Source organism: Carcharodon carcharias, chromosome 12 (genome assembly GCF_017639515.1).
Source record: "Carcharodon carcharias isolate sCarCar2 chromosome 12, sCarCar2.pri, whole genome shotgun sequence".
Taxonomy (NCBI): Eukaryota; Metazoa; Chordata; class Chondrichthyes; order Lamniformes; family Lamnidae; genus Carcharodon; species Carcharodon carcharias.
In genome coordinates, this window is record NC_054478.1 from 68,827,569 (window position 1) to 68,854,194 (window position 26,626).

Sequence of the window (26,626 nt, forward strand, 5' to 3'; positions counted from 1 at the left end):
TCCAGCCAGCTTAAGCTCAAGATTTCAGGCTTGAGGGGCAGCTGCAGTCACTGTGGAGCATCAGGAAGGATGAGGGTTTCCTGGATCATATGTTGCAGGAGGTGGTCACCCCACAGGCAGTGAGCAGGATAGTAGGTGGGTGACCATCCAGAGGAATAGGAAGAGGCAGGTAGAACAGGAGTCTTCAAGCTGTGTACAATTATCAAACAGGAACATAACATTAGAGACTGATGGGGGTGATGATACCCTGAAGGAGTGAAGCCCAAACTCATGGCACCAATGGGCAAAGGCTTATACAGGAGGCAACAGCAAAACATGGAAATGCAGTTGTTGTATAATAGTTAGGGGGGCAGACAGGCAATTATAAAACTGTCATCATGAGTCCTGCAAGGTGTATTGCCTCCACGATGCCAGGGTAAAGGGCATCTTGGAGATGGTACAGGCTATGCTGCAGGGGGAAGGGAGTGAGCCAGAAGCTATGGTACATGTTTGTACCAACGCTATTGAGAGGGCAAGTACTGGGGTCCTAAGGTCAGATTTTCAGGAACTATAGGAAGCTAAAATATAGGACCTTAAAGGTAGTAATCTCAGGATTACTCCCAGTGCCATCCACTGGGCAAAGTAGAAATAATAAGATAGGGAGGATCAATGTGTGGCTTGAAGCTTGAAGGAAGGAGAGCTTCAGAATCTTGGGACATTGAGACCAGTTCTGTGACAGAAGGCACCTATTCAAAAGGGATGGGTTGCACCTCAACAGAACTGGAACCAATATCCTCACAGGGAGGTTCACTAATGTAGATGGGGAGGGTTTAAACCAAATTGGCAGCAAAATGGGCACCAGCTATAGAAATAGGAATGAGGAATAAATTGCATAAAATGACAGTGTTGGATAGGACTGCAGAAGGAAGTAGTATCATATTAGATAGAAGCGGACTAAGAAGGACACAAGGAAAACAGAGATAGGATTCCAATTTACGTACATAAACACATGTGGTGAATATGTTTGGTGAGCTACAAGCGCAAATAGAGTGTGAGAATATGATGTAGTGGCTATAATAGAAACATGCCTCAAAAATGGTGAGGACTGGATGCTTAATATACAAGGGGCAGAATTTTTCTGTCAGCATGCAGGGGGCAGGACGCGCACACCGACACATAAAATGACGCACGGTGATGTTGGGTGCGCATCCCGATGTCACCATGCGCCATCGCGATATTTCGCTGAGCGGGCGTGTGTTGATGTCTATTGCGCGGCCGCAAGTCATTACCAGGCCAATTAAGGTAGTTATGGCTCCAATTGTCCTAGATTTTAAGGCGTCAATGCGATATTCGGCTCGTCGCACAGGCGCAACGGGCAGGCAGCTATCCAAAACTTTAACAATCCTCATCCACGGGCAGGAAAGAGGGCTCATTGTTTTTGCGAATCCAGACATTTAACAGTTAGAGCTCAGAAGTTATTGAAAGTTGCATGTGTGAGGTGGAGAAGTCTCAAATGTGTAGCAGCTGCTTGCACTGCACTCATTACTCTCAGGTCAGCACCTCTCAGTGAGGATTTGTTTTGGGGTCTGTAGGTTTTTGCAAGCCTCCCTGAGCCTGGGAATGGGAGGTGATCTCTCCACTGGAGGCACCTTATCTGAGGAGGAAAGGAGGACTAGAAGGGCGAGGAGGCCAGGAGTGCACATTCAGCCACCAGGGTAGCTACCTTTGGGAGAACAGGCGAAGGCACTTGGGGCGCAGGGATCAAGAGGTAGTCCAAGACGCAAGGGGCCGCAGAAGACGCCACTATCCTGCTGCCAGCTTATACAGAGCGCGAACCACCTACCTCAATATGTCTGAAGTGCAGCGCCGAAGGAGGCTTCGTCTGTCAAGGGAGGCAGTCAACACTATCTGTCAGATGATTATCCAGAGATATCAGCTGTGTGGGTGGACATCCCATGCCCGTCTCTCGCAAGGTCACAGCTGCCCTCAACTTCTATGCCTCTGGCTCTTTCCAGGGCTCAATGGGTGATATCTGCGGTGTCTCCCAATCGGCTATCCACACTTGTGTCAAGCAGGTGACAAACGCTCTGTTCAGGCGTGCACTGACCTTCATCCACTTCCGCTGGCTCAAGGCCAGCCAGACAGAGCGAGCCAGAGGCTTCACGGCCATTGCTGGCTTCTCCTGCATCACGGGTGCAATAGACTGCACACATGTGGCCATCAAGGCTCCAGCAGGTGATCCCGGTGCCTGCATTAACAGGAAGGGCTTCCATGCCATGAACGTGCAGTTAGTGTGTGATCACAGGATGCAGATTCTGCAAATATGCACAAAGTACCCAGGCAGCTCCCACGACACCTACATCCTCAGACACTCCCAGGTGTCGGGGCTCTTCAGTGCTCCTGCCTGGCTGGATGGATGGCTGCTGGAAGACAAAGGATATCCTCTCAGAAGGTGGCTCATGAAGCCTCTCCGCCATCCAAGAACAGAAGCTGAGTAGCGGTATAATAGAAGTCACGCCTCCACAAGGGCTGTGGTGGAGAGAGCCATCAGTCTTCTCAAAATGCGCTTCAGATGCCTGGACCGTTCGAGGGGCGCACTCCAGTACCCCCCAGATCGAGTGTCACTTATAGTGGTTGCATGCTGCACTCTGCACAATCTAGCTCTGCAAAGGTGGGGACGCTGTGGATGAAGAAGATGTAGATGGAGTGGCTGGGGCTGAGCACAATGAGTCCAGCAGTGAATCTGAGAATGAGCATGCACAGGGAAATGATGAGGGGACACAGGCTGACCCGGGCATGCTCCAGGGAGGTAGGGATACCCGGGATGCTCTAACCCAAGGAACCTTTAGCTAGCACAGCATATATGGATGTGCAACACAAGCCTGGAAACCTCATCTGTCTGGATAGGAGGATTGGCGATGGGCACCATCAATAAATCTGAAAGACATACAAATCATTCATCAAATCTCAGGAATCCATGCACCATTCCAAATAAAGAGGAACCCACAACCATTTGAGACAACATTAATTTAATATTGTTACCAAAGTCTTGTCAAATTACAGAAATAAAAATGTGTTGGACTTCACACAAAGTTCTAATCAACTCTTGGAGTTGGGGGCAGCAGAAAACTACCAGTGATGAACCCGGGGTGTGCCTAAGGTGCCTTCATCTTTCGTTTGCTGGTGCTACATCTTTATGGTGCCTCGTCCCTGGCTGTGGCAGCTGAGACAGCCTGCTCTCTCTGATGTCCTGTTGGCCTCGATGACCTTGGCGGATGTCCTCTGGCCCGACGAGCCTGTGATGGACCCACCTGGGACGGAGCTGCCAGCTCCATATCTGCATCTGCCCAGTCGTCACAGCCTCATTGGGTGCCTTGGTCACTGGCAGAGAGGCGGAGGACCTGCTGCCCTCATCCGCAGCACCCTGAGGAGGTGCCAGCAGAGGTGACAGGCAGCTGCTCCACCGATGTGAGGTCCATTTGGCCCTCCCTGCTCACTGTAGATGATGGGCACCGAGGTGGGATACCTGGTGGCCAAACCACCGCCCACACATGGGCACTGAACAGATGAGGTCAATGTCCCTGTGAGGGCATGCAGGTCAGAGCCCAACCCCAGGGACCCCTGATTCTATCCCTGGAGCTGCCTCTCCATAAGTCGCCAATCTCTCCATGGAGGAAGCTTGGCGCTCAGCCATGATGTTCAATGCATCAGCCACGGCCCATGTAGACTCCTCTACCACTGACACCAAGCCAAGGAGAGCCTCATGTATCTCCATCAGATGTTCCCGAACACCCGGCCTCATTTCAGCACTTGGCTGCATCGCCCACAACTCCAGAGGCTCATCATCTGCCACGGACTGAGCATGTGCCTGGGCTCTTTCAGTTCTCCGACTGCAGGCGACATCAGCACTCTCTGTCTCTACCAGCTGCTCCAGCGACTGTGAAGTGCCCTCACTGCTGTGACCCGGGATACTAGCTGAAGATATAATGCCCACCAGGTTGCCAGTATCTGCGCTGGTGCCTGCCTGGCAGAGATGGTGTGACGCTTCTAATGGTGAAACTTCATGCCTCTCAGGTGTCAGAGGGGCCCCCTGCTGCTCCGGGTCCCGGCCGTGCGCCGATGATGCTGAAAGGAAGAGTAACGAAATTCAATCAGTTAGCCTGTGGGCAATGTCAATGTACATAACGTACATGCCTGTCCCCCGGCTCACCAAGCACTCATCATTCCACACGCACTGGGTAAGCCAATGTTGTAACGTCGCTCACTGAACAATCAGCAATGGAACGGATGCTGGGAGACCACTGGTAACGTGAATGCTGGCCATACATACCTGCCCATGGAACCCCAACCTCTCTGGCTCCAGTGGACCTGGGTGCATGCCGCTTCTCCAGGTCCAGTGCCTCCTGCTCATAGAGGCTGAGCATCAATATCTGGGCAGGCCCACTGCCAGTCCTCAGCCTTTCAGCGCTGTTATGAGAATTCTTCTCCTGAAAATGAAAAAAAATCACATTGATAAGTGACACTTGTACCGTCAATCTCCTCGCAGCCAGCCCACCCCAAGCCGAGTTGGCCACTGCAGGTCTGCAGTGCATCCTCCCCCTGCTGGTGGCTGGCACTCACACTAATATGCCTGGTGTGTCCTTTCCTCCACCACCACCACCTCCCCCCCTCCCCCACATGCTGCCTTCATCACAGTTGGGAACATGCATTTGTACCAGCCGCTGCAAGGAGGCACAATGACGTGGAGGGCTGAGGACAGCACATCTATATGTGCCACAGGACCCTGAAGATCCCCTCACACCATGTCATCACCCTGACTTCCACATGTCGTGGAGTTCAACCAGTGCACCTGCGTGTGGCTCCCCCAGTCTGAACCCACCACAGTCATGTCGGTGTCACTGCACCACATGCTTGGGTGCAGAACCCATCTCATCTCAACCCTCCCATGCTGACGAATGCATAGACAATCTCTACTGGGCAGCCCAGCTAAGGACACATGCTGTCACTAACGCTCAGGCCACTCAGACGTGGATGATCCACCAGTGGGGGAGAAGGTCACATGATGGGTATAGTGAATGATGCCAACATGCTACTCACCCTTCCCAAGCGTAGCAGGTCGTTGAAGCGTTTGCGGCACTGTGTCTATGAGCGCCGCGCAACGTCGTGGGAGCTCACGAGCTCCGCGACTTCCTCCCACGCACGCTTGGTCAAGTGGGGTGGCCTCCTCCTCCCATCCTCAGGGCCAAGCACATCCCGCCGTGCTGCCACCTCGAGGAGGGCAGCAAGGCACTCATCGGAGAACCTGGGCGCACACAGGCCACCCGCCCTACCCTCCTGCATGGCTCTTTCAGATTTGCCTTGCCCCCAATCTCTGACCATGTACTGCAGCCCTGGTGCGGCTGCAGCTTGGCCTTTAAACAGGCCGCCGGGTCGCCATTGGACCCGGCGGCGATTGCCGTTCTGCCTGCGCACCCCCTCCACCCCCCAACCCCACTCCCCACTCCCGCCGCCCCCTGGAGTTGCCAATCATGCTGGGTGGGCCTTAATTGGCCTGCCCATGCCAGTGGCGATCGGGACCGTGCCTGCCAGCACCCGCACTCCCTCCCCGATATGGGAAAAATTCTCTCCAAGTGTATAAGTGTTCAGAAAGATAGAGAAGGTAAATAGGGAGGTGGAGCATGGTTACTGATTAAGGAAGACATTGCAATGTTGGAAGAAGGAGATGACGTTGAGGGGGCAAGGGCTCTTGGTTAGAGCTGAGAAGTAAAAAAGTTATGATCATAGTATTACAGGTATTCTATAGGTCTGCAAATAGTAAGTCAGAGAGAGATAGAGGAGCAAGTCTACGGGGAAATCACAGAGATGTGCAAGAATTATAGAGTGTTGATACTCGGTGAATTTATTTACCTAAATATTGACTGGGATAGTGTTAAAGGGTAAGGAGGGAGAGGAATTTATGTAATGTGTTCAGGAGAAATTTCTTGATCAATATATTCTCGGGCCAACTAGAAAGGAGAGATTGCTGGATCTGGTGCTGGGAAATGACCAAGAGTCTGTGAGGGAGCATTGGGTAACAGTGATCATCATATCATAAGGTTTAGATTAGTAATAGAGAAGGGCAAGGGACAATTTAATATAGAACTTCTGAATTGGAAGAAGGCTAATTTCAATGTGCTGAAAAGGGGTTTTGCCAGGGTAAAATAGAACCAGAGAGTGACAGAAAAAACTAACAGAAAAATGAGTGATCTTTAAGAGGAAGGTTGTGTCCAGATGAAGTAATCCTATGTTTCAGGTGCAGGCTACGTTTTCTAAAACAGGTGAAAGGTAAGGGAGCCAAAAGCAATGTTCCTTGGATGACGAGGGAAATAGAGATTATGATGAAACAAAAAGGTGTATGATGCGTGTCAGGTGAATTCTTCAAGTGAAAACTAGGTCAAAAACAGTAGGTTGAGAGAGGAGGTGAAGAGGAAAATAAGACTGACAAAGGGAGAGTATGAGAATAGCACTGCAGTCAACATAAAAGAGAATCCAAAGATCTTCGACCAGCATGTAAATGCTAAGTAGGTAGTAAGAGGTGGAGTGGGTCCTATTAGGGAGGAAGAGTGTTATATATGCTGAAAGGTGCAGGGCAAGGCTAGAATACTTGACGAGTTCCTTATTAGTATTTATTAAGAGGAGTCTGACAAAATATTTGTAGAAGCAGAGAAAGAGGAGGTAATGGATAATGTGAAAATTGAAAGGGAAGTGGAACCGGAAAGGCTGGCTACACTTAGCATAGATAAGTCACCTGGTCCAGATGGCTTGCATCCAAGGTTGCTAAAGGAAATGAGAATGGAAATAGTGGAAGGGCTGCCTTAATCATTCAACTTTCCCTAGATATGGAGAGCATGCCAAGGGATTGGCAAGTGCCAAATGTGGCAACCTTATTCAAGAAAATGGGTAAGGACTGTCCTAGCAACTACAGGGCAGTTAGTTTAACCTTAGTGATGGACAAGGTTTTGGAATGCATAATCATGGAAAAAATCAACAAGCACTTGGATAGATTTGAGTTAATTAAGCATAGCCAACATGGATTTTTAAAAGGCAGGTCGTGCTTGACTAATCTAATTGAATCTTTTGATGAAGTAACAGAACACTTTGAGAACTTCCCAAAGACACTTGAAAATCAAGAGGTGAAAGGGAGGGAGTAACTTAAAATAATCACCATCACCAGGGAAATAGTCCTTGGAAAACTATTAGACCTAAAGGTTGAGAAGTATCCAGGACCTGATGGCCTATGTTTCATACTCAAAAAGAAGTGGCTGCAGAGAGAGTAGAAGCATTGGTTATAATTTTCCAAAATTCCTTAGATTATGGAAGGGTCCCAGCAGATTGGAAAATAGAAAATGTCACACCTTTATTCAAGAGAAGGAGGCAGAAAGCAGGGAACTATGGGCCAGTTAGCCTAACATCTGTCATAGGGAAATTACTCAAATCCATTATTAAGGAGGTTGTAGTAGGATACTTAGAAAATCATAATGGGATCAGACAGTCAATATGGTTTTGTGAAAGGGAAATCATGTTTAACTAATTTATTAGAGTTCCTTGAGGTTGTACCAATCAACATGGATAAAGGGGAACCTGTAGATGTAGTGTATTTGGATTTCCAAAAATCATTTAATAAGGTGCCACTCAAAAGGTTACAACACAAAATAAAAGTTCATGGTGTAAGGGGTAACATACTAGCAAGGTCAGAGGACTGATTAACCATAGGACACTGAGATTAGGGATGAATGGGTCGCTTTCGGGTTGGCAAGTTGTAACTAGTGGAGTTCTGGGGGATCAGTGTTGGGGGCCTCGATTATTTACAATCTATATCAAAGACTTGGGTGAAGGGATTGAATGTATGGTAGTTAAATTTGCTAATGACACCAAGATATGTAGGAAATTCAGTTGTCAAGGTGGGGTAAAGAGCTTACAAAGGGATATAGATAGGTTAAGTGAAGGGGCAAAAATTTAGCAGATTGGGAATAATGTGGCAAAATGTGACCTTGTCAGCTTTGGCAGGAAGAATAGAAAAGCAGTATATTATTCAAATGGAGAGGGATTGAGCAGCCTGGCGGTACAGAAGCATCTGGGTGTCCTAATACATGAATCACAAAAAGTACGCAAGAACAGTAAGCAATTAGGAAGGCAAAGGGGATATTAGCGTTTATTACAAGCGGAATAGAATACAAAAGTAGGGATGTTATGCTACAGTTGTACAGGGCCTTAGTGAGGCTGCATCTGGAATACTGTGTACAGTTCTGGTTTTCTTATTTGAAAAAGGATAAAAATGCATTAGAAGCAGTGCAGAGCAGATTCTCTTGATTCATTCCTGGGCTGAAGGGCTTATTTTATGAAGAAACGTTGAAGAGGTTGGGACTCCACACAATGGAGTTCAGAAAAATGAGATGTAATCTAATTGAAACACTTGAGATCCTGAGGGGATTGATAGAGAGGATACCAGGAGAATGTTTTCTCTTGTTGGGGAGACTAGAGCTAGGGGACACAATTTAAAAATAAGAGGTCTCCCTTTTAATACGGAGATGAGGGGTTTTTTTTCTCTCAGAGGGTCATTAGTCTGTGGAATTCTCTTCCCCAGAAAGCAATGGAGGCTGGGTCATTGAATTTATTCAAGGCAGAGCTGGTTAGATTTTTGATAGCAAGGGAGTCAAGGGCTATGGGAGGGCAGATGGGAACATGGAGTTGGGGCCACAGTCAGACCAGCCATGATCTTTTGAAATGGCAGAGCAGGCTTGAAGGGCCGAATGGCCTACTCCTGCTTCTAAGTTCTCTCTGCCTATGTTCCTAATGCACTGGATGTTGTCTATATGGACTTCAAGACAGAATGTTGAGTTTAGCGTATGACTATGAAGATGAAGAGAAGCTTGAGTTACTTTTCATCCAGAAGGATGAACTCAGGATTTGAGTAGTTGACCCTGAAAAAGTGGGCTCTGCAGAGCTGAATAAAAAAGCTGAAAAGCCTTTTCCCGTCCCCAAACCGAACCAAGGGCCAGACCAACTGCAGCGCAGGAGGTTACCACAGCATCCCCAGTGGAGGTGATGCCAGAGCCAGAATGCCTTCCAACAGAGCTTCTGCCTCCACCAGCGACCACGATGCAGTCGGTTGAGATGACAACCTACATAAGGCCCCAGCCAGTGTGATGAGACCACAGAGTCTACTAGAACCAGGGAACAGCCTGAGGCAAACACTATTCCACAAAGGTGAGTAGCCTCTACATTCTTCTTCTATCCACAGGATGGCTTCCTCTCAACCCCAGAAGGCTTCCAGATGCTGGAAAAGGTGGAAGAGGAAGAAGAGACGCAACCAACAGCTGGACGGATACCACTCCTGTCCTCCCAGAAAGAAACGATCACCACTGCTGGTACCAAACCATCGACACAGCAGGCGAACCGACCAAGCATATTGCAACACCTCACAATGAAAAAAGCGCATGAAACTAGCCCTGCACCCAGCTCTAACTAATGATCCACCACCAAGAACAACAGCCCCTAGTTTCTACCACTCTCCTGACCAGTCAGCAACTAAGACATGGCAGTGGTACAAATCCTGATCTCAAAGACTTGAAGGGGGATAATGGGACAGTATAAACTCTGTTAATGCATGCTGCTAATGTAATGTTAATCACAAAGTAGGTTAGAGTTAGAGTAGTTATAATTGCAACACAAGTTATAATTGAATACACAAGCCTAATGACAATGCAAGACTTGAATTAAGCTGTAAGTAACTATTGTCAGTCTATATCCAGGCAATAAAGCCTTCAGAGGATGTGTAGTAGAAAGATCTGGTCAATTAAGGGTCAACCTGGGATTAAGTGCAGTACCGCCCACCAGTAAGATGGATAGCAACATGAAAGGACATGCCTTGGGGTCCTCTCCATACCTGTACCCTCTGAACTATGTACATATTTACAGTAATGTTACGATGTCTTGGTAACTTCTACAACATTATGGATAGCGACAATCCAATAAAACAATCTAACAATTTTTTTTTAAATAGAAGGCTGGTTAACAAAATTGAGGCTTATGGAATAGGAGGGTCAGTGTCTAACTGGATAAATAAATTGGCTTAAGGACAGAAAGCAGCAAGTCACGGTAGATGATTGTTTTTCAGACTGAAGGGTAATAGACAGTGGTGTTTCTCAAGGGTCAGTACAAGGACCATTGCCTTTTTCTCTATATATAAATGACTTGGATCTTGGAATATGTAGTAAAATATCAAAATTTGCCAATGATAACAAATTTGGAGGAGCGGCAAACAATGAAAAATGATAAGAATTGCCTGAAACAGGACATAGATAGGCGAGCAGACAAGTGACAGATGGAATTTAATACAGGGAAGTGTGAGGTGATGCATTTTAGCAGAGAGGATAGGGAGAAACAATGGGAGGAATTTCATGGCCCAACACTGGCGTTCTTGCAGGTGGAATGCCATGTAAAATAGGATGGGTGGCTAGCCCACCGCCTTTCCACCCACCCCCAAACTGTCGTCCATAAGTAAGGCGCCAGCCAGCCCAACACCCTTAGGACTATTGAGGTACTTAACTGGACAATTAATGGCCAGTTTAGGGCCTGTTTCCACCTTGGCAACAATAATATATGCGGCTGTGGAAGGTGGAATGGAGGAGGCCATCCTCTCTTTCATGACTTTGGGCTAAAAGGTCAGAATGGGGTAACTCCTTTGAGGGATACATTCTGCCCGTCAAGGGCACCACCCCAAAGATAGTATCCCCCACTTTGTGCCTCGCCCCCTAGCCTCCTGAACCTGACCCCCCCCCCCAAATTCCTCCCCCAGCCAGGGTCCCTGAGCCCTCCCCAACCTGTAAGTCTAGTATTCGTGGATCTTCTCCTTACACTGCTTGTAGTCCCAGTAGCAGCCATGACTGAGGTCTGCTGGGACTGCTCAGTTGTCAGCCAATCAGATTAAGAATTTTTTGTTTAAATAATAAGGCTTTACGAAATATAGTGTTAAGGTAGTAGTACTTCCTTTGTTTAATTCTTGTACAATAAAGCATTTTGCTTAAAATTCAAATCCTGTGGTATAGTGCTTTCAGGTATTAACTGGGAGTTCAAATTTCTCTTGAAATCGTAACTGAGATCGTAACAATAGTGAAAGAAAAACACCCTGTTGCACGACTTTTGATACAGTTCACTGATGCCCTACTGGTTGAGGAGCTCCTTAATAGGCTGGATTTTACAGCCCCCACGAGGCATGTATTTGGCATTGAGGGGGGCACATAAAATACATTGGGTGGCTAGCGAGCCCCCCCACCTTCTTGTCCATCCCTAAGCTGACCCCCATGACAGGGTAGGTGGATGGGTGCTGAAATCAGCAGCTCATCTGCCATATTTAAATGAATAACTAAAGGTCAATTCGACTTGTTAGCAAGCCTACTGACCAGGATAATATTCTGAACACACCATAATATGCTTGGCCAGGCCAGGTGGGACTGGGAAGGCCATTTTTTGTGGTCTAGGTGAAAAGCAGCAAGAAGGAAGCGGGAGCACCTCTTTCAGGGGAGGGGGGGCTACCCTGTGTGCATCAAGGGCAACTCCCCCCCGCAAGATGTCACCTCCAGCTTCCTCCCTTGTTGCCTACCCTCCAAAACCCGAGCCCTATACCCAACCGCTTCTCTCTCCTCCCTGGGCTTTCATATCCCTTCCTGCCCTAAATCTGGGACTTACTTTTCGGGGACAGCCACCTCGCTCCTTCATGCTTCTTCTTGCAGTCCCGGCAGCACCCACTACTGAGCAGCGGTGCAGCCGGGAATGCTGGAGCTGCTGGCCAATTAGATTAGCCAGCAGCTCTTGAGGGCGGGACCTCCTCCCACCTAGGGGCAGAAGTCCCGCTCTCAGCTAGTTTAGCCCACCCCCAGCATGTTATGGGTGCAGGGCAGGCTTCTTTCCGGCATGTTGGCTGCTGGTCGACTTTCCTTCAGTGAGGGAAGAACAGTCCACCCCCCCCACCACTGTAAAATCCAGCACATGAGTGTGAACACCTCTACAGTTGGAAGAGGCAAGAAGGAGGAAGCAAAACTATAATGATCCTTCAAATATCCTTTAATGGGGTTAAGATTTTTTTACATTTTATGTTAAAGGAGAGAAGTACATAAACCTTTATACATCGTAATATATACAAAGTAGGTCCAGTTATATTTTATTTAAATTTATATCACTTTAGGAGGTTGCTTTATTTCAATTGACTGTAAAAATGCATGATCCTGAATTACCACAACACTTCAGTCTACTAGGCCCATGTGCCTATGACCATGTGGGAATTCCCATGGCCATTTAAATAACATGTATAACTGTAGAACCCAATGACTGGAGGTGGATGACAGCATGTAAATCTGACCACCCACTAGCCAGGGTGGTCCACCCAAAGAAGCATTTGAAAAGAATTGGCCCTTTCCAAGGAGTCCAGTTTGCTGGGCCCCATTTCCATCACACACTGTATACACTGCATAGTGTGCTGGGAGCACCAACGGTTGAACTGGTGGAAATTCTGCAAAACTATTTTAACTTGCCTTTCCTACCTTCTTTTTTGATGTTAGGGAGCTGGTACAAGAATTAATCCTTTTCCCTAAAATAAATACCACCATAACAAGAATGAATCAAACTTAAATTTCTGCTCCCATTTGTCCAATAAACATTAAAATAAAAGCAAAATACTGTGAATGCTGAAGATCTGAAATAAAAACAGGAAGTGCTGGAAAAACTCACCTGGTCTGGCAACATCCATGGAGAGAGAAACTGAGCCCAATACAATTCATTTCCAGAACCAAAGAGAGGTAGGTATATGATAGGTTTCATACTGACAAAAGAGGTTGGGTCAAGTGGAGCGAAAGAAAAAGTCAGGGGTGGGTTAGAGGGCGGGGGACATTAAATGACAAAGATGTCATGGAACACAATGTAATGATAGCATTAAAGACACAAAGCATTGGTCCAGAGTAGGTGTTAATGGCAGAATAAAGTTCAGCACTGTCTGAAAGCAAAATAGCAAGATGTGTTAATGGCAGAATAAAGATTTGCACTGTCTGAAAGCAAAAACCTGAGAACAAGATTTGGGCTGGCACTTGGGGGAAGAGAATTCAAAATGGAAAACAGATTGATGGTCTGAAATTGTTGAACTCAATGATTAGTCCAGAAGGCTGTAAAGTGCCTAATGAGAAGATGAGGTGCTGTTCCTTCAGCTTATATCTGGGAAGAGTGTCCTCTGCAGTCACCATCGCTGTGAAGCAGTCTGGGGAGAGTGTCCTCTGCAGTCACCGTCGCCGGGAAGCAGTCTGGGAAGAGTGTCCTCTGCAGTCACTGTCACCGAGTGAAAAATAAAGTGACATCACAGGAAAACCATAAGTTCATTGGTTGGTAAGTAACTGCTAGTTTGAACTACCTGTTCTAAGTTGATTTCAGATTAAAGGTGACTACTGGGGCCCAGGATCGGAGGCCTAACACTTCAGCTTCAACTCAGCAGAGAGAGCAAGTTCCAGTTGATTTTCAAAAGTGTATTTTGAATATCTACTCTAACTTGCTTTCAGATTAAAGGTAATTAGGAGAAATATTTTACAGATTGATAAACTAAAGACCAGTAGAAATTTAAAAACAAGTTGAAAAGCTAATTAAATAAAATAGAGAGGCAGGGCCAGGCGATGTGTTGTGGCTGCATGATGTGGGAGCTGGTGGGCTCCAATGTGGTTCCTAATGACCACGTTTGTAGCAAATGTTGGTTGCTCGAGGAACTCCGGCTCAGAGTTGAGGAGCTGGAGTCTGAGCTTCGGACACTGCGAGACATCAGGGAGGGGGATAGTTACCTGGATGCTGTGTTTCAGGAGTCAGTCACACCCTTTAGATTAACTAACTTAAATTTGGCCAGTGGTCAGGGACAGGAGGGTGTGACTATGAGTGAGGCAGGTAGAGGGATTCAGGAAGTAGCACTGCAGAAGCCTCAGCCCTTGCCCTTATCCAACAGGTTTGAGATTCTTGCTCCCTGTGAGGACGAGAATGGGGACTGTGGGGAGAATGAGCAAACTGACCATAGCACCGTGGTACAGGGAGCCATTCAAGTGGGGGGAGAAAAGAGAAATGTAGTTGTAATCGGGGATAGTATAGTTAGGGAAATAGATACTGTTCTCTGTAGCCAGGATCGAGAGTCCTGAAGGCTGTGTTGCCTAACTGGTGCCAGATTTAAGGGTATCTCATCTGGGCTGCAGAGGAACTTGGAATGGGAGGGGAAAGATCCAGTTGTCATGGTCCACGTAGCTACCAACGATATAGGTAGAATGAGGAAAGAGGTTCTGCTGAGGGAATATGAACAGCTAGGGGCTAAATTAAAAAGCTGAACCAAAATGGTAATATTCTCCGGATTACAACCTGAGCCACGAGCTAATTGGCACAGGGTCAATAAGATTAAAGAGGTAAATTCATGGCTCAAAGATTGGTGTGGAATAAATGGGCTCGAATTCATGGGACATTGGCACCAGTACTTGGGAAAGAGGGAGCTATTCCGTTTGGACGGGCTCCACTTGAATCATACTGGGACCTGGCGAATCGCATAACTAGCGTTGTAGATAGGGCTTTAAACTAAACAGTGGGGGGGGGGGGGGGGGGGGGGGGGGGGGGGGAGTTCAGTTGCATGGAAATATAAAATATCAAAGTTTAAGGAGAGGGGAAGAGTGCAGGTTAATGATGAGGCTGATTGTTACCAAAAAATGAAACGAAGGGACAGAGTGTGTGAACGCCACATTGCACCAAAGAATCATATAAAAGTAGGGAAAATTGACAATCAGGCAAACTTAAAGGCTTTGTATCTGAATGCACATTTAGAATAAAACTAATGAATTAACAGCGCAAATAGAGATAAATAGGTGACGATTACTGAGACGTAGTTACAGGGAGAACAGGTTTGGGAGTTGAATATCCAAGGGTACTCAGTATTTCGGAAGAATAGGCAGGAAGGAAAAAGAAAAGCGATGTAGCTTTGTTAGTAAAGGGAGAGATCAGTGCTATAGTGAGGAATGATGTAGGCACTGGAGAGCAAGACGTTGAGTCAGTCTGGCTAGAAATAAGAAATAGCAAGGGAAAGAAATCCCTGGTGGGAGTAATCTATAGGTCCCCAAACAGTAGTTTAGCAGCAGGGCACAGTATAAACCAGGAAATACTGGGAGCATATAAGAAAAGCAAGGCAATAATCATGGGTGATTTTAATATGCATATAGGCTGGACTAATCAAATTGGCAAGGGTAGTCTCGAGGGAGAGTTCATAGAGTGTATTAGAGATTGTTTATTGGAGCAATCTGTTGTGGAACCAAGCAGGGAGCAGGCTATTCAGGATTTGGTTTTGTGTAATGAGATGGGATTAATTAATGATCTCATAGTAAGAGATCCTCTAGGGAAGAGTAATCATAGCATGCTAGAATGTCAAGGTCAGTTTGAGAGCGAGAAACTTGAATCCCACACTAGTGTTCTAGAGTTAAACAAAGGTAACTGCATAGGCACAAGGGCAGATTTGGCCCTAGTAGACTGGGCAGGAAGACTACAAGGAAGGACAGTTAATGAACAATAGCAGATATTTAAGGAGATATTCAATTCCTCCCAAGTAAAATATATTCCAAAGAGGAAGAAAGATGGTAAGAGGGGGAGAAAGTATCCATGGCTAAGCAAGGAAGTTAAAGATAACTAAAGGCAAAAACTAAATTGCAAAGGTTAGTGGCAGGCTGGAAGATTGGGAAACTTTTAAAGATCAACAAAAGGTTACTAAAAAAAAAGTAGAAAAAGCATAGGTAAATTATTAAAGAAAACTAGCGCAAAATGTAAAAACTGATAGCAAAAGCTTCTACAAGTTTATAAAAGGAAAGAGAGTAGCTAAAGTGAATTTTGGTCCCTTGAAGGATGAGACTGGGGAGTTAATAGTGGAGAACGCAGAAATAGCAGAGACACTTAATCAATATTTTGCCTCAGTTTTCACGGTGGAGGATACTAGTACCACCCAATAGTAACAGGTAGTGCAGAGGATATAGAGAAGGAGGAACTTAGAATAATCACTATCACTAGGGAAAAAGTACTGAGCACACTATTGGGATTAAAGAGTGACAAGTCCCCAGGACCTGATGGCCCACATCCCAGGATCTTAAAGGAAGTGGCAATGGAGATAGTGGATGCATTGGCTATAATATTCCAAAATTCCCTGGATTCTGGAAAGGTTCCAGTGGATTGGAAAAATGTTAATATAATGTCCTTATTCAAAAAAGGGCGAGGCAGAAAGTAGGAAACTATCGACCAGTTAGTTTAATGTCTGTTGTTGGGAAATTGTTGGAATCCATTATTAAGGAAGTAGAAATAGGGCATTTGGAAAGTCAAAATGCAATCAATCAAAGTCAGCATGGTTTTATGAAGAGTAAAACAAGTTTGAAGTTCTTTGAAGATGTGACAAGCAAAGTGGATAATGGGGATCTGTGCTTGTAGTATATCTGGACTTCCAGAAGGCCTTTGATAAGGTGCCGCACAAAAGATTAATATACAAAATAAGATCACACGGAGTTGGGGTAATATATTAGCTTGGATAGAGGATTGGCTAACCAACAGAAAGCAAAGAGTTGGGATAAATGGGTCTTTTTCTGGATGGCAAGCTGTAACTAGCGGGACGCCATAGGGTTCGATCCTTGGGCCCCAACTATTTACAATTTATATTAATGACTTGGATTCAGGGATAGCCAGGTACTATAGCTAAATTTGCAGATGACACCAAAATAGGCAGGAAAGTAAGCTGCAATGAAGAAATAAGAAATTTACAAATGGATATGGATAGGTTAGGTGAATGGGCCAAAATTTGGCAGATGAAGTTTAACGTGGGTAAGTGTGAGGTTGTCCGTATTGGTCGGAAGAATAAAAAGATGACTTATTATTTAAATGGAGAGCAACTTCAGAATGCTTCAGTGCAGAGGGATCTGGGTGATCTCGTGCATGAATCACTGAAAGCTAGTATGCAGGTACAGCAGGTAATAAGGAAGGCAAATGGAATTTTGGCATTTATTGCTAAAGGAATAGAGCATAAAAATAGGGAAGTGTTGTTGCAACCGTACAAGGCATTGGTGAGACCGCACCTGGAGTACTGTGCACAATTTTGGTCTCCTTACTTGAGGAAGGATGTAGTTGCATTGGAGGCGGTTCAGAGGAGGTTCACTAGAATGGTGCCAGAGATGCGGGGCTTGTCTTATGAGAAAAGATTGAGCAGTTTAGGCCTTTCCTCGCTAGAGTTTAGAAGGATGAGAGGAAATCTAATTGAGGTATATAAGATGCTAAAGGGGATAGACAAAGTAGACGTGGAGCAGATGTTTCCCCTTGTGGGGCATTCTAGAACGAGAGTCCATAGTTTTAGGCTAAGGGGTGGTAGATTTAATTCAGAGATGAGGAGGAATTACTTTTCTCAAAAGGTAGTGAATCTGTGGAATTCACTATCTCAGTGTGCAGTGGATGCCGGGACGCTGAATAAATTTAAGGAGGAGATAGACCGATTTTTAATTAAGAAAGGGTTAAAAGGTTATGGGGACAGGGCGGGAAATTGGAGCTGAGGCCAAAATGAGATCAGCCGTGATCATATTGAATGGCGGGGCAGGCTCAAGGGGCTGAATTGCCTATTCCTGCTCCTAGTTCTTATGTTCTTGCTTTCATGTCGAAGTCGGAAATATGAGTATGAGACAAGATGGTGAACTGAAATGGCAAGTGACTGGAAAATCGGGGGTCATACATGCAGACTGAGCGAGGATGTTTCACAAAGCGGTCACCCAGTCAGTGTTTGGCTCCCAATGTAGAGAATGTAGAGAAGACCACATTGTCAGCAGGGAATACAGGTGGCATGCACGGAACGGTCACTTCGGAATGCTGACAGGGGAGGGGAGGGGAAAATGTGCTTGGTGGTGGCATCATGCTGGAGTTGGTGGAAATGATAGAGGATAATCCTTTGAATACGGAAGCTGGTGAGGTGCAAAGTGAGGACAAGGGGAACCCTACTGTGGTTCTAGGAGGGAAGGGAGAGGGTGAGGGCAGAAGTGCGAGAAATGGGTCAGACACGGTTGAGGGCCTTGTCAACCACAGGGAGGGAGAATCCTTGGCCGAGGGAAAAGGAAGACATGTCGGAAGCGCCGTTGTGGAAGGTAGCATCATCAGAACAGATGCAATGGAGACAGAGAAACTATCCCTACAGGAAGCAGGCTGTGAATAGGTGTAGTCAAGGTAGCTGTGAGAGGCGGTGGGCTAGTAATGAATATTGGTAGACAGTCTATCCCCAGAAATAGAGAAGTCAAGGAAGGGAAGGGAAGTACTGGAGATGGACCACATGAATGTGAGAGAATCAGTGGGCTTGTCTCTAATTCACCAAAAACCTAGAGGGAAGTTCAGCGCAAATGGCATTTAGATTGAGCTGTGGATTGGGTAAAACAAGCTCCTGTGAGTCCAATATAGCGGGCAGAGTCCATACATTCATTCTGCAACAGAAGTGAATCATTTGCCATATTTTTTAGGATGATTCCGTACGCATCCAGGGTGTCCACTTGTAACAGGCAGCAAGCCCTCCACATATGCAAATTGGGCCTAATTCCTGATTGAGGACTCCTTTACAATATTTATGCTGTAGTCTTTATTTGGGTGGTTAATCAATAGCCAAATCAATGATGCTTAAAGGTACAATTCAATTTCTAAGCTAATATATCCAATTAAGTAATAGGATAAGAAGTGATTGAACAAACATATATTACTGCTTGTGCTGATGAGGGTTTCTATGGGATGGAGCAGTTCAGCCATGATCTTATTGAATGGCAGGGTAGGCTTCAGGGGCTGAATGGCCAACTCCTGCTATTTCTTATGTTATGTTCAAACTGGACAACACATTTCTTTTAAGAGGGAGCTTTCCTGGTCTGATGAATGCTTCTGGCCTAACATCTTTCCACAAGCCATATTAAAACATTTCATTAACATATTTCAAATATAGTTTGTTCCTGTACTGAAAATGTTTTGTTTTGTCAAAATTATTTAAAATCAGATTCCATGAAAACCCTTTTTTATTCAATCATTACATGGAACTGCATGGCACAGTGAACAGGGGCAAGGACACACAAATGCAGTTTTTAAACTGATGGAGCAAAACTTTCATTTAAACACCCAACTGGCCTATTGTTGGTCTTCTGACAATTTTGTAATCAAAGTAAAAGCAAGAGCACAGAGCTGAAATGGGCAGAGTGGCATTTTGTAAAACAAAATATAATACATATATCATTGTCATTACGTGGCTCCAATCACAAGCACAAAGAAAGTACATTGAACCCCAGAAGAGCCAACTCAGTAATAAAGATTACTTACTATTTTTAAAATGCTGTAAATTCAGAGGAATGTAGTCAATAGTGACTACACATCAAATATGCTTAATTGGCTGTAAAATGCTTTTGGACATCCTGAGGTTATGAAAGGCACTTATAAATGCAAGTCTTTCTTTCTTTCTTTCAAGTTCAGATTTGACTATTTAGTTCATATCAGCGGTACAATTTTACAGCCAGTATCACTGAACAGTTGATTTTACGTGCAGACTGCAGTTAAAACCATTACAAATATAAGTGAGAAATGTATCAAAAATCCTGACAAAATTTTGAATACAAAAATCAAACCATATATTACCTACTAAGACAGCGTGGAAGGGAAAGACAGTACATGGACACATGTATATATATATATATATATATATATAATATAGATATATACATGGTTGTCAACTACACTCAAACTGCTAGATTATAAGTCAATGTATGAGAGAGCATTATAGACACATTAACACACAAAATAAATGCAAACTTTTAAAATTAGAAGTTACTTACCCCTAGTAACAGCATCTAGAGCACAGCCAGATCCTGTTGCCCCGCCCCCAACAATAAGGACATCAAATTCCTTAGTTGTCTGTAAGGTGTACAGTTGAGCTTTTCTTGATGGGAGTTTATTTTGATCATAATTCTGGTTCAGCTGTTCTGATGCTTGAACATAAGAAAGACGGGCCTATGCAATTAAAATGGAGCAACAATGAAGTAAGGCTTCAGTGAATTTTCTACTTATGCCCAATTAAAGATATTGAGATGAGAGCACACTTTTGACAAGATTCTTTCAGCAGATATGAAGCATGTTCATTAACAGAACTACAACTTTATATTCAATATTTATAGCTTTTATTAGCCACTTCATATTTTATTTTACAGCAGGTATTATTTTCAAAGTACCCAGCTGTATGTAACAATAAGGATAGGGTACCCAAGTAAATCAGCTAACTAAATGATATGCTCTCTGAAATTATCTCAAATCCCAAGTCAATATCATCCATAAGATAAATTATAGATCATTCAGAGAAGCATGCTGGTTCAATTGTTCTTTTGACCATAAACGAAATAATGGGCTGGAATTTGCCACTAAAAAGCATGCAAACGATGCACAGCATTATCATGTTGCAAATTACTAGCAATTTGTGAAAAAGAAGAAACACCCTGTGAGTTACAAATTGCCACAAGTAACTGGAAGATTTACATTGCTCTGCTGTTAGCCTTGTGAATACGGCATCTTTAATCGCCCCATGAGTATCATTAAGTTGCTGCATTTGCACATTAATTGCATATTAAATTCGACACAAAGTTTAGTCTAGTAATTAATGGGGTAAGTACTCTTTTACCAATGTGATCATTATTAATAACTGCCAATCAACCTCTCTAGCCCAGAAAGTGATCAATTAAAAATGAAGTCTTGTTTTTTCAGGTAGTGAATTATAGTTGGAGATTTTAGAAATATCAAATTTTTAATTTAAATTTTTTTCTTACTTTTCCTTCCTGTCTCTTTTCACTGTCCAAATCCAATCTTCTTCTCCCCATTTCTTTCCCTCTACCCAATTTTTGACATTGACTCCTCCAGCTCGATGCTTCTTCCAATTATTTCTCAATGCTTTAACTCAGTGGTTACGGAGATAAACGGTTCATCCAGTCATCCCCCATGGTCCCTGCTGCCCTCTTGCCCTCACGTGTCATTACTAGCTCACACTTTCAGAACAAAAGAAAGTTGAAGCTTAAGGGTGCGGGAAAAAAATCTAACTAGCCAGGCATACCACGAAATGTCCCCACTCAGCAAATTCCAAGATAATGTAACATGGCACATGACTTTTAAAAGAGAACATCACTTCCAACATGATCCTTTCTAATTTATAAATTTAGCAAAGTGCGGGGTGTAAAAAGTTAAATTTATATTACATCACATAAAATAAAAAAGGTTCCTATCCCTCCCCAACAATGTAATTAACACTTCAGCATTTTATCCTCAAATACTGTAATGGTATACTGCAATGCTTGTAATGAAAGATTTTCTCACTAAGCTCATACTTGGGATAATGACACATTTTGAAATTCATCAAGGAATGATAACATGACAGAACAGGATGACTCCATCCTGTATTTTACAGGATCATCCTGTAATTTAGCCGCTTGAGCTGTGTCCCGTATATGCCTTCCCAAGATGCCACCTGTACTGTAGGTTTACTGAATTTATTGGGCAGCGATGTGGGAGTCTGCCTGGAGTCTCCTCTTGCTGCTGACTGTACCTTTGTTTCATGCACATGAGCTCCTGCTGTTGGCCACAAAGTGGAGAAGGAGCCATGGGACAGCAGCCGATCTGGAAGAGTTATGTATTCTACTTATGTCTTTCTCTGATTAGGTTATCATTAAGAAAATCCCCAATCTCAAGAGCATCCCAACCCTGCTCTTACCAGAACCTCCGCACCCTCCAAGGTCCCTTATTTTATTTCCTAAGAGTTGGTCCCCTGGTGGGGGTTTCCAGCCCAGCCCATTGCCGGGATCTTCCAGTCCCACCAAAAGTCAATGTACTTTCAGCTAGTGTGCTGCATCCCACTCCCGCTACCCCAAAAAGCAGCCATTTGGCTCATCATGCCAGTATTAGCTCCTTGGTACATCTGTTAAACTAATCCTACATGATTGTTCTTCCCCCTTGCCCTGCATTTTTTCCCTATAAAAAGCAAATTGGATAAATATTTGAAGTAACAATTGAATCTGCTTCCACTACCCTTTCAAACAATGCACTTCAGATCACAGCAATTTGCAGAAAGAAAAAAAGAAGCCTCAAAATAGTTAATTGTGTCACCTCTGGTTCTTTTGCCTATCATTTTAAATCTGTGTCCTCTGCTTACCAATCCTTCAGTCCATGGAAACAGTAAACTAAGAGGAACTATCTGAGCCATTCATTACTTTGAACATATTTATCAAATCTGCACTTAACCTTCTCCATAGAGAACATGCTAGCTTACCCAAATATGGCAACTCCATGCTTTACAATAAGATACTGATGCTTAGGTATTTTCTTTCCATGTTAAATCAGTCACATTTTTAAAGCCAAATCACTGTCATTTACTTTTAAGTTTAACAATCATTTTAAATCATTTTCTCTTGATCAACAATTGGCATTGTATTAAAGTAGTGATGATTAAAGAAAGCTAGAAAATGTAGGTGTGACTGAAAATTCCATGATTGTTTTGTATTTTCTACAGCAGGCTTGTTAATTCTCACATGTAGGTACATATAATTATTAAAAAAAATAAGAGGGTTGGAAAGCCATATTAATGATCAGTTCACTTTGGTTAATTTCCTACACAAAATCTCTCACTCCAAGGGGAAAGAAATAAGTTTAATGATGACTAAATGTTTTATTCAAATCTGCACACACAACTCATACTGAATGATTATATCAATTTTGCTCCTGCTGGAACACAATTAGACTTGCAAATTCTTGAAGGTACAGTATCAAGACATTTGTAATTTGGAGCTGAACAGTAAACGAGACCTATTAATTATCATCTACTTCCAAAAAAGTGCATATTTAAAGACTGCAGACAATTAACAGCCAGGTTGTCCTGTAATCACAGTTTCAGCTTAATGCAAGGCGTCATGCAAATTATTACATTAGACAGGGATTTCATTTGTTTTCTCATTGGGGTTAGTTTCAAATCATATTCTCTTTTTAAAGTCTCCAGTACTTTGAAAATGCACCAGACTGCAATGAAGTTAACGAAGAATAAACTTGTGCGCACAAGTCGCTGTTGATTTGACAACCGTGCAGATGTATACATTCAAAATTTGAATATGAAAGAATGACAAGATTTACTTTCTTGTACAATAATTCAAGAACATTAAAATGAATTTAATGAAGTAATAGTAATCAATATTTCACTAACAGATTTCCCACTGCCAACTGAAAAGCTGGCCAGATATGGGGTGGGGACAGACATGAGTTAAAATGAAGGTAACAATTTACCTATCTGATATTGCCACCTTCCCAATGTCAATCTGCTCTCTTGAGCTCACTGGAGTAGGCAAGCTGAACACAAGCCCTAAGCCAGCAGCACCTTGTTTAAAAACAGACTGAGACCCACTGACACGAACAGGATCTGATCTGCAATATTAGTCGCAGGCCTGAGCAGGGGAGCAGTGAGTTCAGGTACCTAATGGGCCCCACTGGGAAGCTCTGAACCTCCCTTGTAATTGGCTCCTCCCACAATTGCATCGAGAAACACACATAGCAGGGTACATGGACTGATCCCACAGGTGCCCATGATATACTGATTTATCTGCTTGCTGGCCAGGTAACGGATCTGGACATTATGGTGGAAAGAACATATCTTTTTATTTCTGTTGGACTGTAGATAAAAATTACAATGGCTGCAGTTTGAAAGACATGTGAACTGGAACAGGATGAGAGATATATACAGTGTTGCAGTCCTGGAACAGAGTGTGGCATGAAAGACAGGAAAGGAGTCCTGGGCCAAGGGAGCTGCCTGGCAACAACATTTTAATTGGCTCCTGACCAGGTGACCAGGGTTTGTGCGAGGGCAGTGCAGCAGAGTAGCTCCTAGCCTGAAAGGAAAAAGACTAAAACCTCTCTCCTGTGTGTGTAAGATTCCAGTCATTCTACAGTAATAACTAGCTGGCTTTTTTCCTCCCCATATCTCTATAACCTGCTCTCTCTGAAAACCCCTGTCAGGAGGCAAAGGGGAAAATCATCGTGAGAGACATTGAAAGGCAAGCGCTGAACCAGTGAGCTAAAGGAGGAAAATGCTGGAAGACTACCTCATGTCATCAACAAGAACTGAAAGGAATTTGGAAGACATCAATCAAAAGCAACTCATCGAATCCTGCGCTCCAGAGTTGTTGCTATTGAACTGTTTTATCCCACCCTTAAAATCCATGTTTTTGTGTGTGTCTTGTATGTGTGTGTACAGGGATTTAAGAAGGGGTAGAGTTTAGGTGATAGAGTTAGAAATTAGCAGTTCATATTTCTTTCTTTTATCACTGGTTAACAACAGTTTGTTCAACAAATAGTTATTTACTTATTAAAGTTTACAACCTGGTGCTCATATTCTGTTAACCGAAGTTAAATAGTTAGGTAGAATTGGGGAAATCTGGTGGTTTGGTCAAACGGCCTCAATTGGCCCACCCACATGAAATGGCAGCACGCCCCCAATTGGGGGCGCCAATCAGAGGTGCGCCCCTTGCATGCCCGCACTTCAACTCCCCCCCTCCAAACGGGGGGAAAATCCTGGCCCAGGGCGCACTATCCCCAGTGAGTCATGACAATGGTAATGAGGCCCGACTGTTAAAATCGGCCTGGTTTACACATCCGGGACTCCCCGAGTACACACTTCCAAGCTGGCACTATAACCCCGCCCAACCATTCCTCCCCAAGGCCAGAGTCTCTAACTTGCCACTTTTGGCTTCATTATACCACATTTCATTCAGACACACAGAACAAAAAAAAGTAAAAAGCAAAATTATTAGCGTGGGGGGGTGGGGGTGGGGGGGCCACAATTCAGGTACAATAATATAGTCATCTTCATCATTCCAGAATGTGGCAAAACAAGTTTTTATGGAATTAAGACACACAGAGAAAGGCAATGTCCACAGTGTAAAACACTACCAAGGACTAATAAGAGTAGAAAAGATAAGAAATAATCATGTAGGTGTTTCATTGCTCTGTATTTTAAAACTTTAAATCAGATACCATGGGCTATTTTTTCACCGTGGAAGCAGGAAACAGGAGTCGGGTTTGTTTTTAGGCCTGGCTCTGGGGCAAATTGATTAAAGTTCAGATTTTCACACTAGGAAGCCCTTGATTAGCTTATAGGCAGGTTTCCTGAACTCTTAGAGCCAGGAGAGTGAGAACTGAGGGCAGTCAGACAAAGCATGGAACTCATTTAGATTCATACAACAGCCATCACTAAGGATGCTGGCTGTCCTGATGGAGAGATATGGGGTGGAATTTTACAGCCCCATCATGGCGGGGACAGGGCCATAAAATGCGGCGAGCCATTCAGAAGTCCACTGACTTTGGCGGGACCATAAAATCACCCTGGCGTAAAATTCCACCCCACGCAGTTTATGTCAAAGCCTTCCACCTGGAGGTCACCGTCCGACTGTTTCAGGCACCAACACCACATCTTCAGAAATCTATTGACCTGCTTGATGGTTGTCCTACTAAATAGGTGGCATTGGGTGTATCATCTCTGGGCTCCTATAGAGACGTCATTAGCCATGTCTTCAAGGGATTTCCCTTATCCCCTCAGATCCATCCATCCGCTTTGGGTGTTGGAGTGAAGATCTGAGGCAGACTGGACTGGCGGGGGATGAAGGAGTTGGGTAGTTGCGTAAGTACACTTGGTGGAAACTTTTGTTGCAGTCTTGGTCATAGACCATTTGGACATTGAAGAAGTGAAAACCCTTCTTGTTTTTGGTTCTCACTAACTGGTCATTAGGTGCCTTGATGACCATACAGGTGCAACTGAGGAAGCCCTGCACCTGAGGAAATCCAATGATGGAGGTGGAACCTAATGTCCTCTGTCCCTGTGAGGCATATCCATCATCAAATAAATATGGTATCCAGCTCTGACAAAGAGGGCCTCACTGACCAGTGAGATGCAATCGTGTATAGCCATTTCCAAGACATCGCCAACGTCTGCAGCTGATTGTTGGAAGGAGCCAGAAGCAAAAGGAGCTCAAGGCCTCAATATGATTGCTACTGGCAGCACATGGTGACCAATACTGCAAAATCTTTGGTGAAGAGGGCACAGAGGTCTGTGATCATCTTCCTGGAGAATCGCAGTCTCATACGGCATGGATCTTAGTCTTTAGTGATAGATCCTCTGATGAGAGTATGTCCTTTGTTGCCTTCCTCCTCTCTATCCTCTCCTATGTCCTCCTGATGCTTATTGTTTTCCCCCTCCTGCAAAGATTGTTGCTCCTCATCACCACTCAGCCCAAAATCTGACATCATGCCCCCAAAGCCTGCAGCAGCCTTTCTTCTAAACAGGTGGCCATCCTACAGTGAATGGCAGCCTTGACTCCTGCTCTTCTGCCCCGTTCAGGAACTGACAGCCTCTAAAACCCATGTGTGCACCCCTTTAAATATTCCACCCTCCTCCTTCAACAAGCTCTGAACAAACTTCTGAATTAGTTCCAAGTGGCCTCAACAGGGAGGGGAGCAGGATTCCTGTTCCACCCTGGTGCCTACTGCTGAGGCCGGGATCGGCACC

At 44.5% G+C, this 26,626-nt stretch overlaps 1 protein-coding gene across 1 annotated transcript in view; it reads right to left on the reverse strand.

Moving 5' to 3' along the window:
• Nucleotides 1-26,626, reverse strand: part of gpd2 (glycerol-3-phosphate dehydrogenase 2 (mitochondrial)) — a 190,055-nt gene that overhangs the window by 86,363 nt on the left and 77,066 nt on the right. Inside the window, exon 3 of the mRNA XM_041201033.1 lies at nt 19,881-20,055. Within this exon, the coding sequence (XP_041056967.1) occupies nt 19,881-20,055 (175 nt within the window). The remainder of the gene's footprint in view (nt 1-19,880; nt 20,056-26,626) is intronic.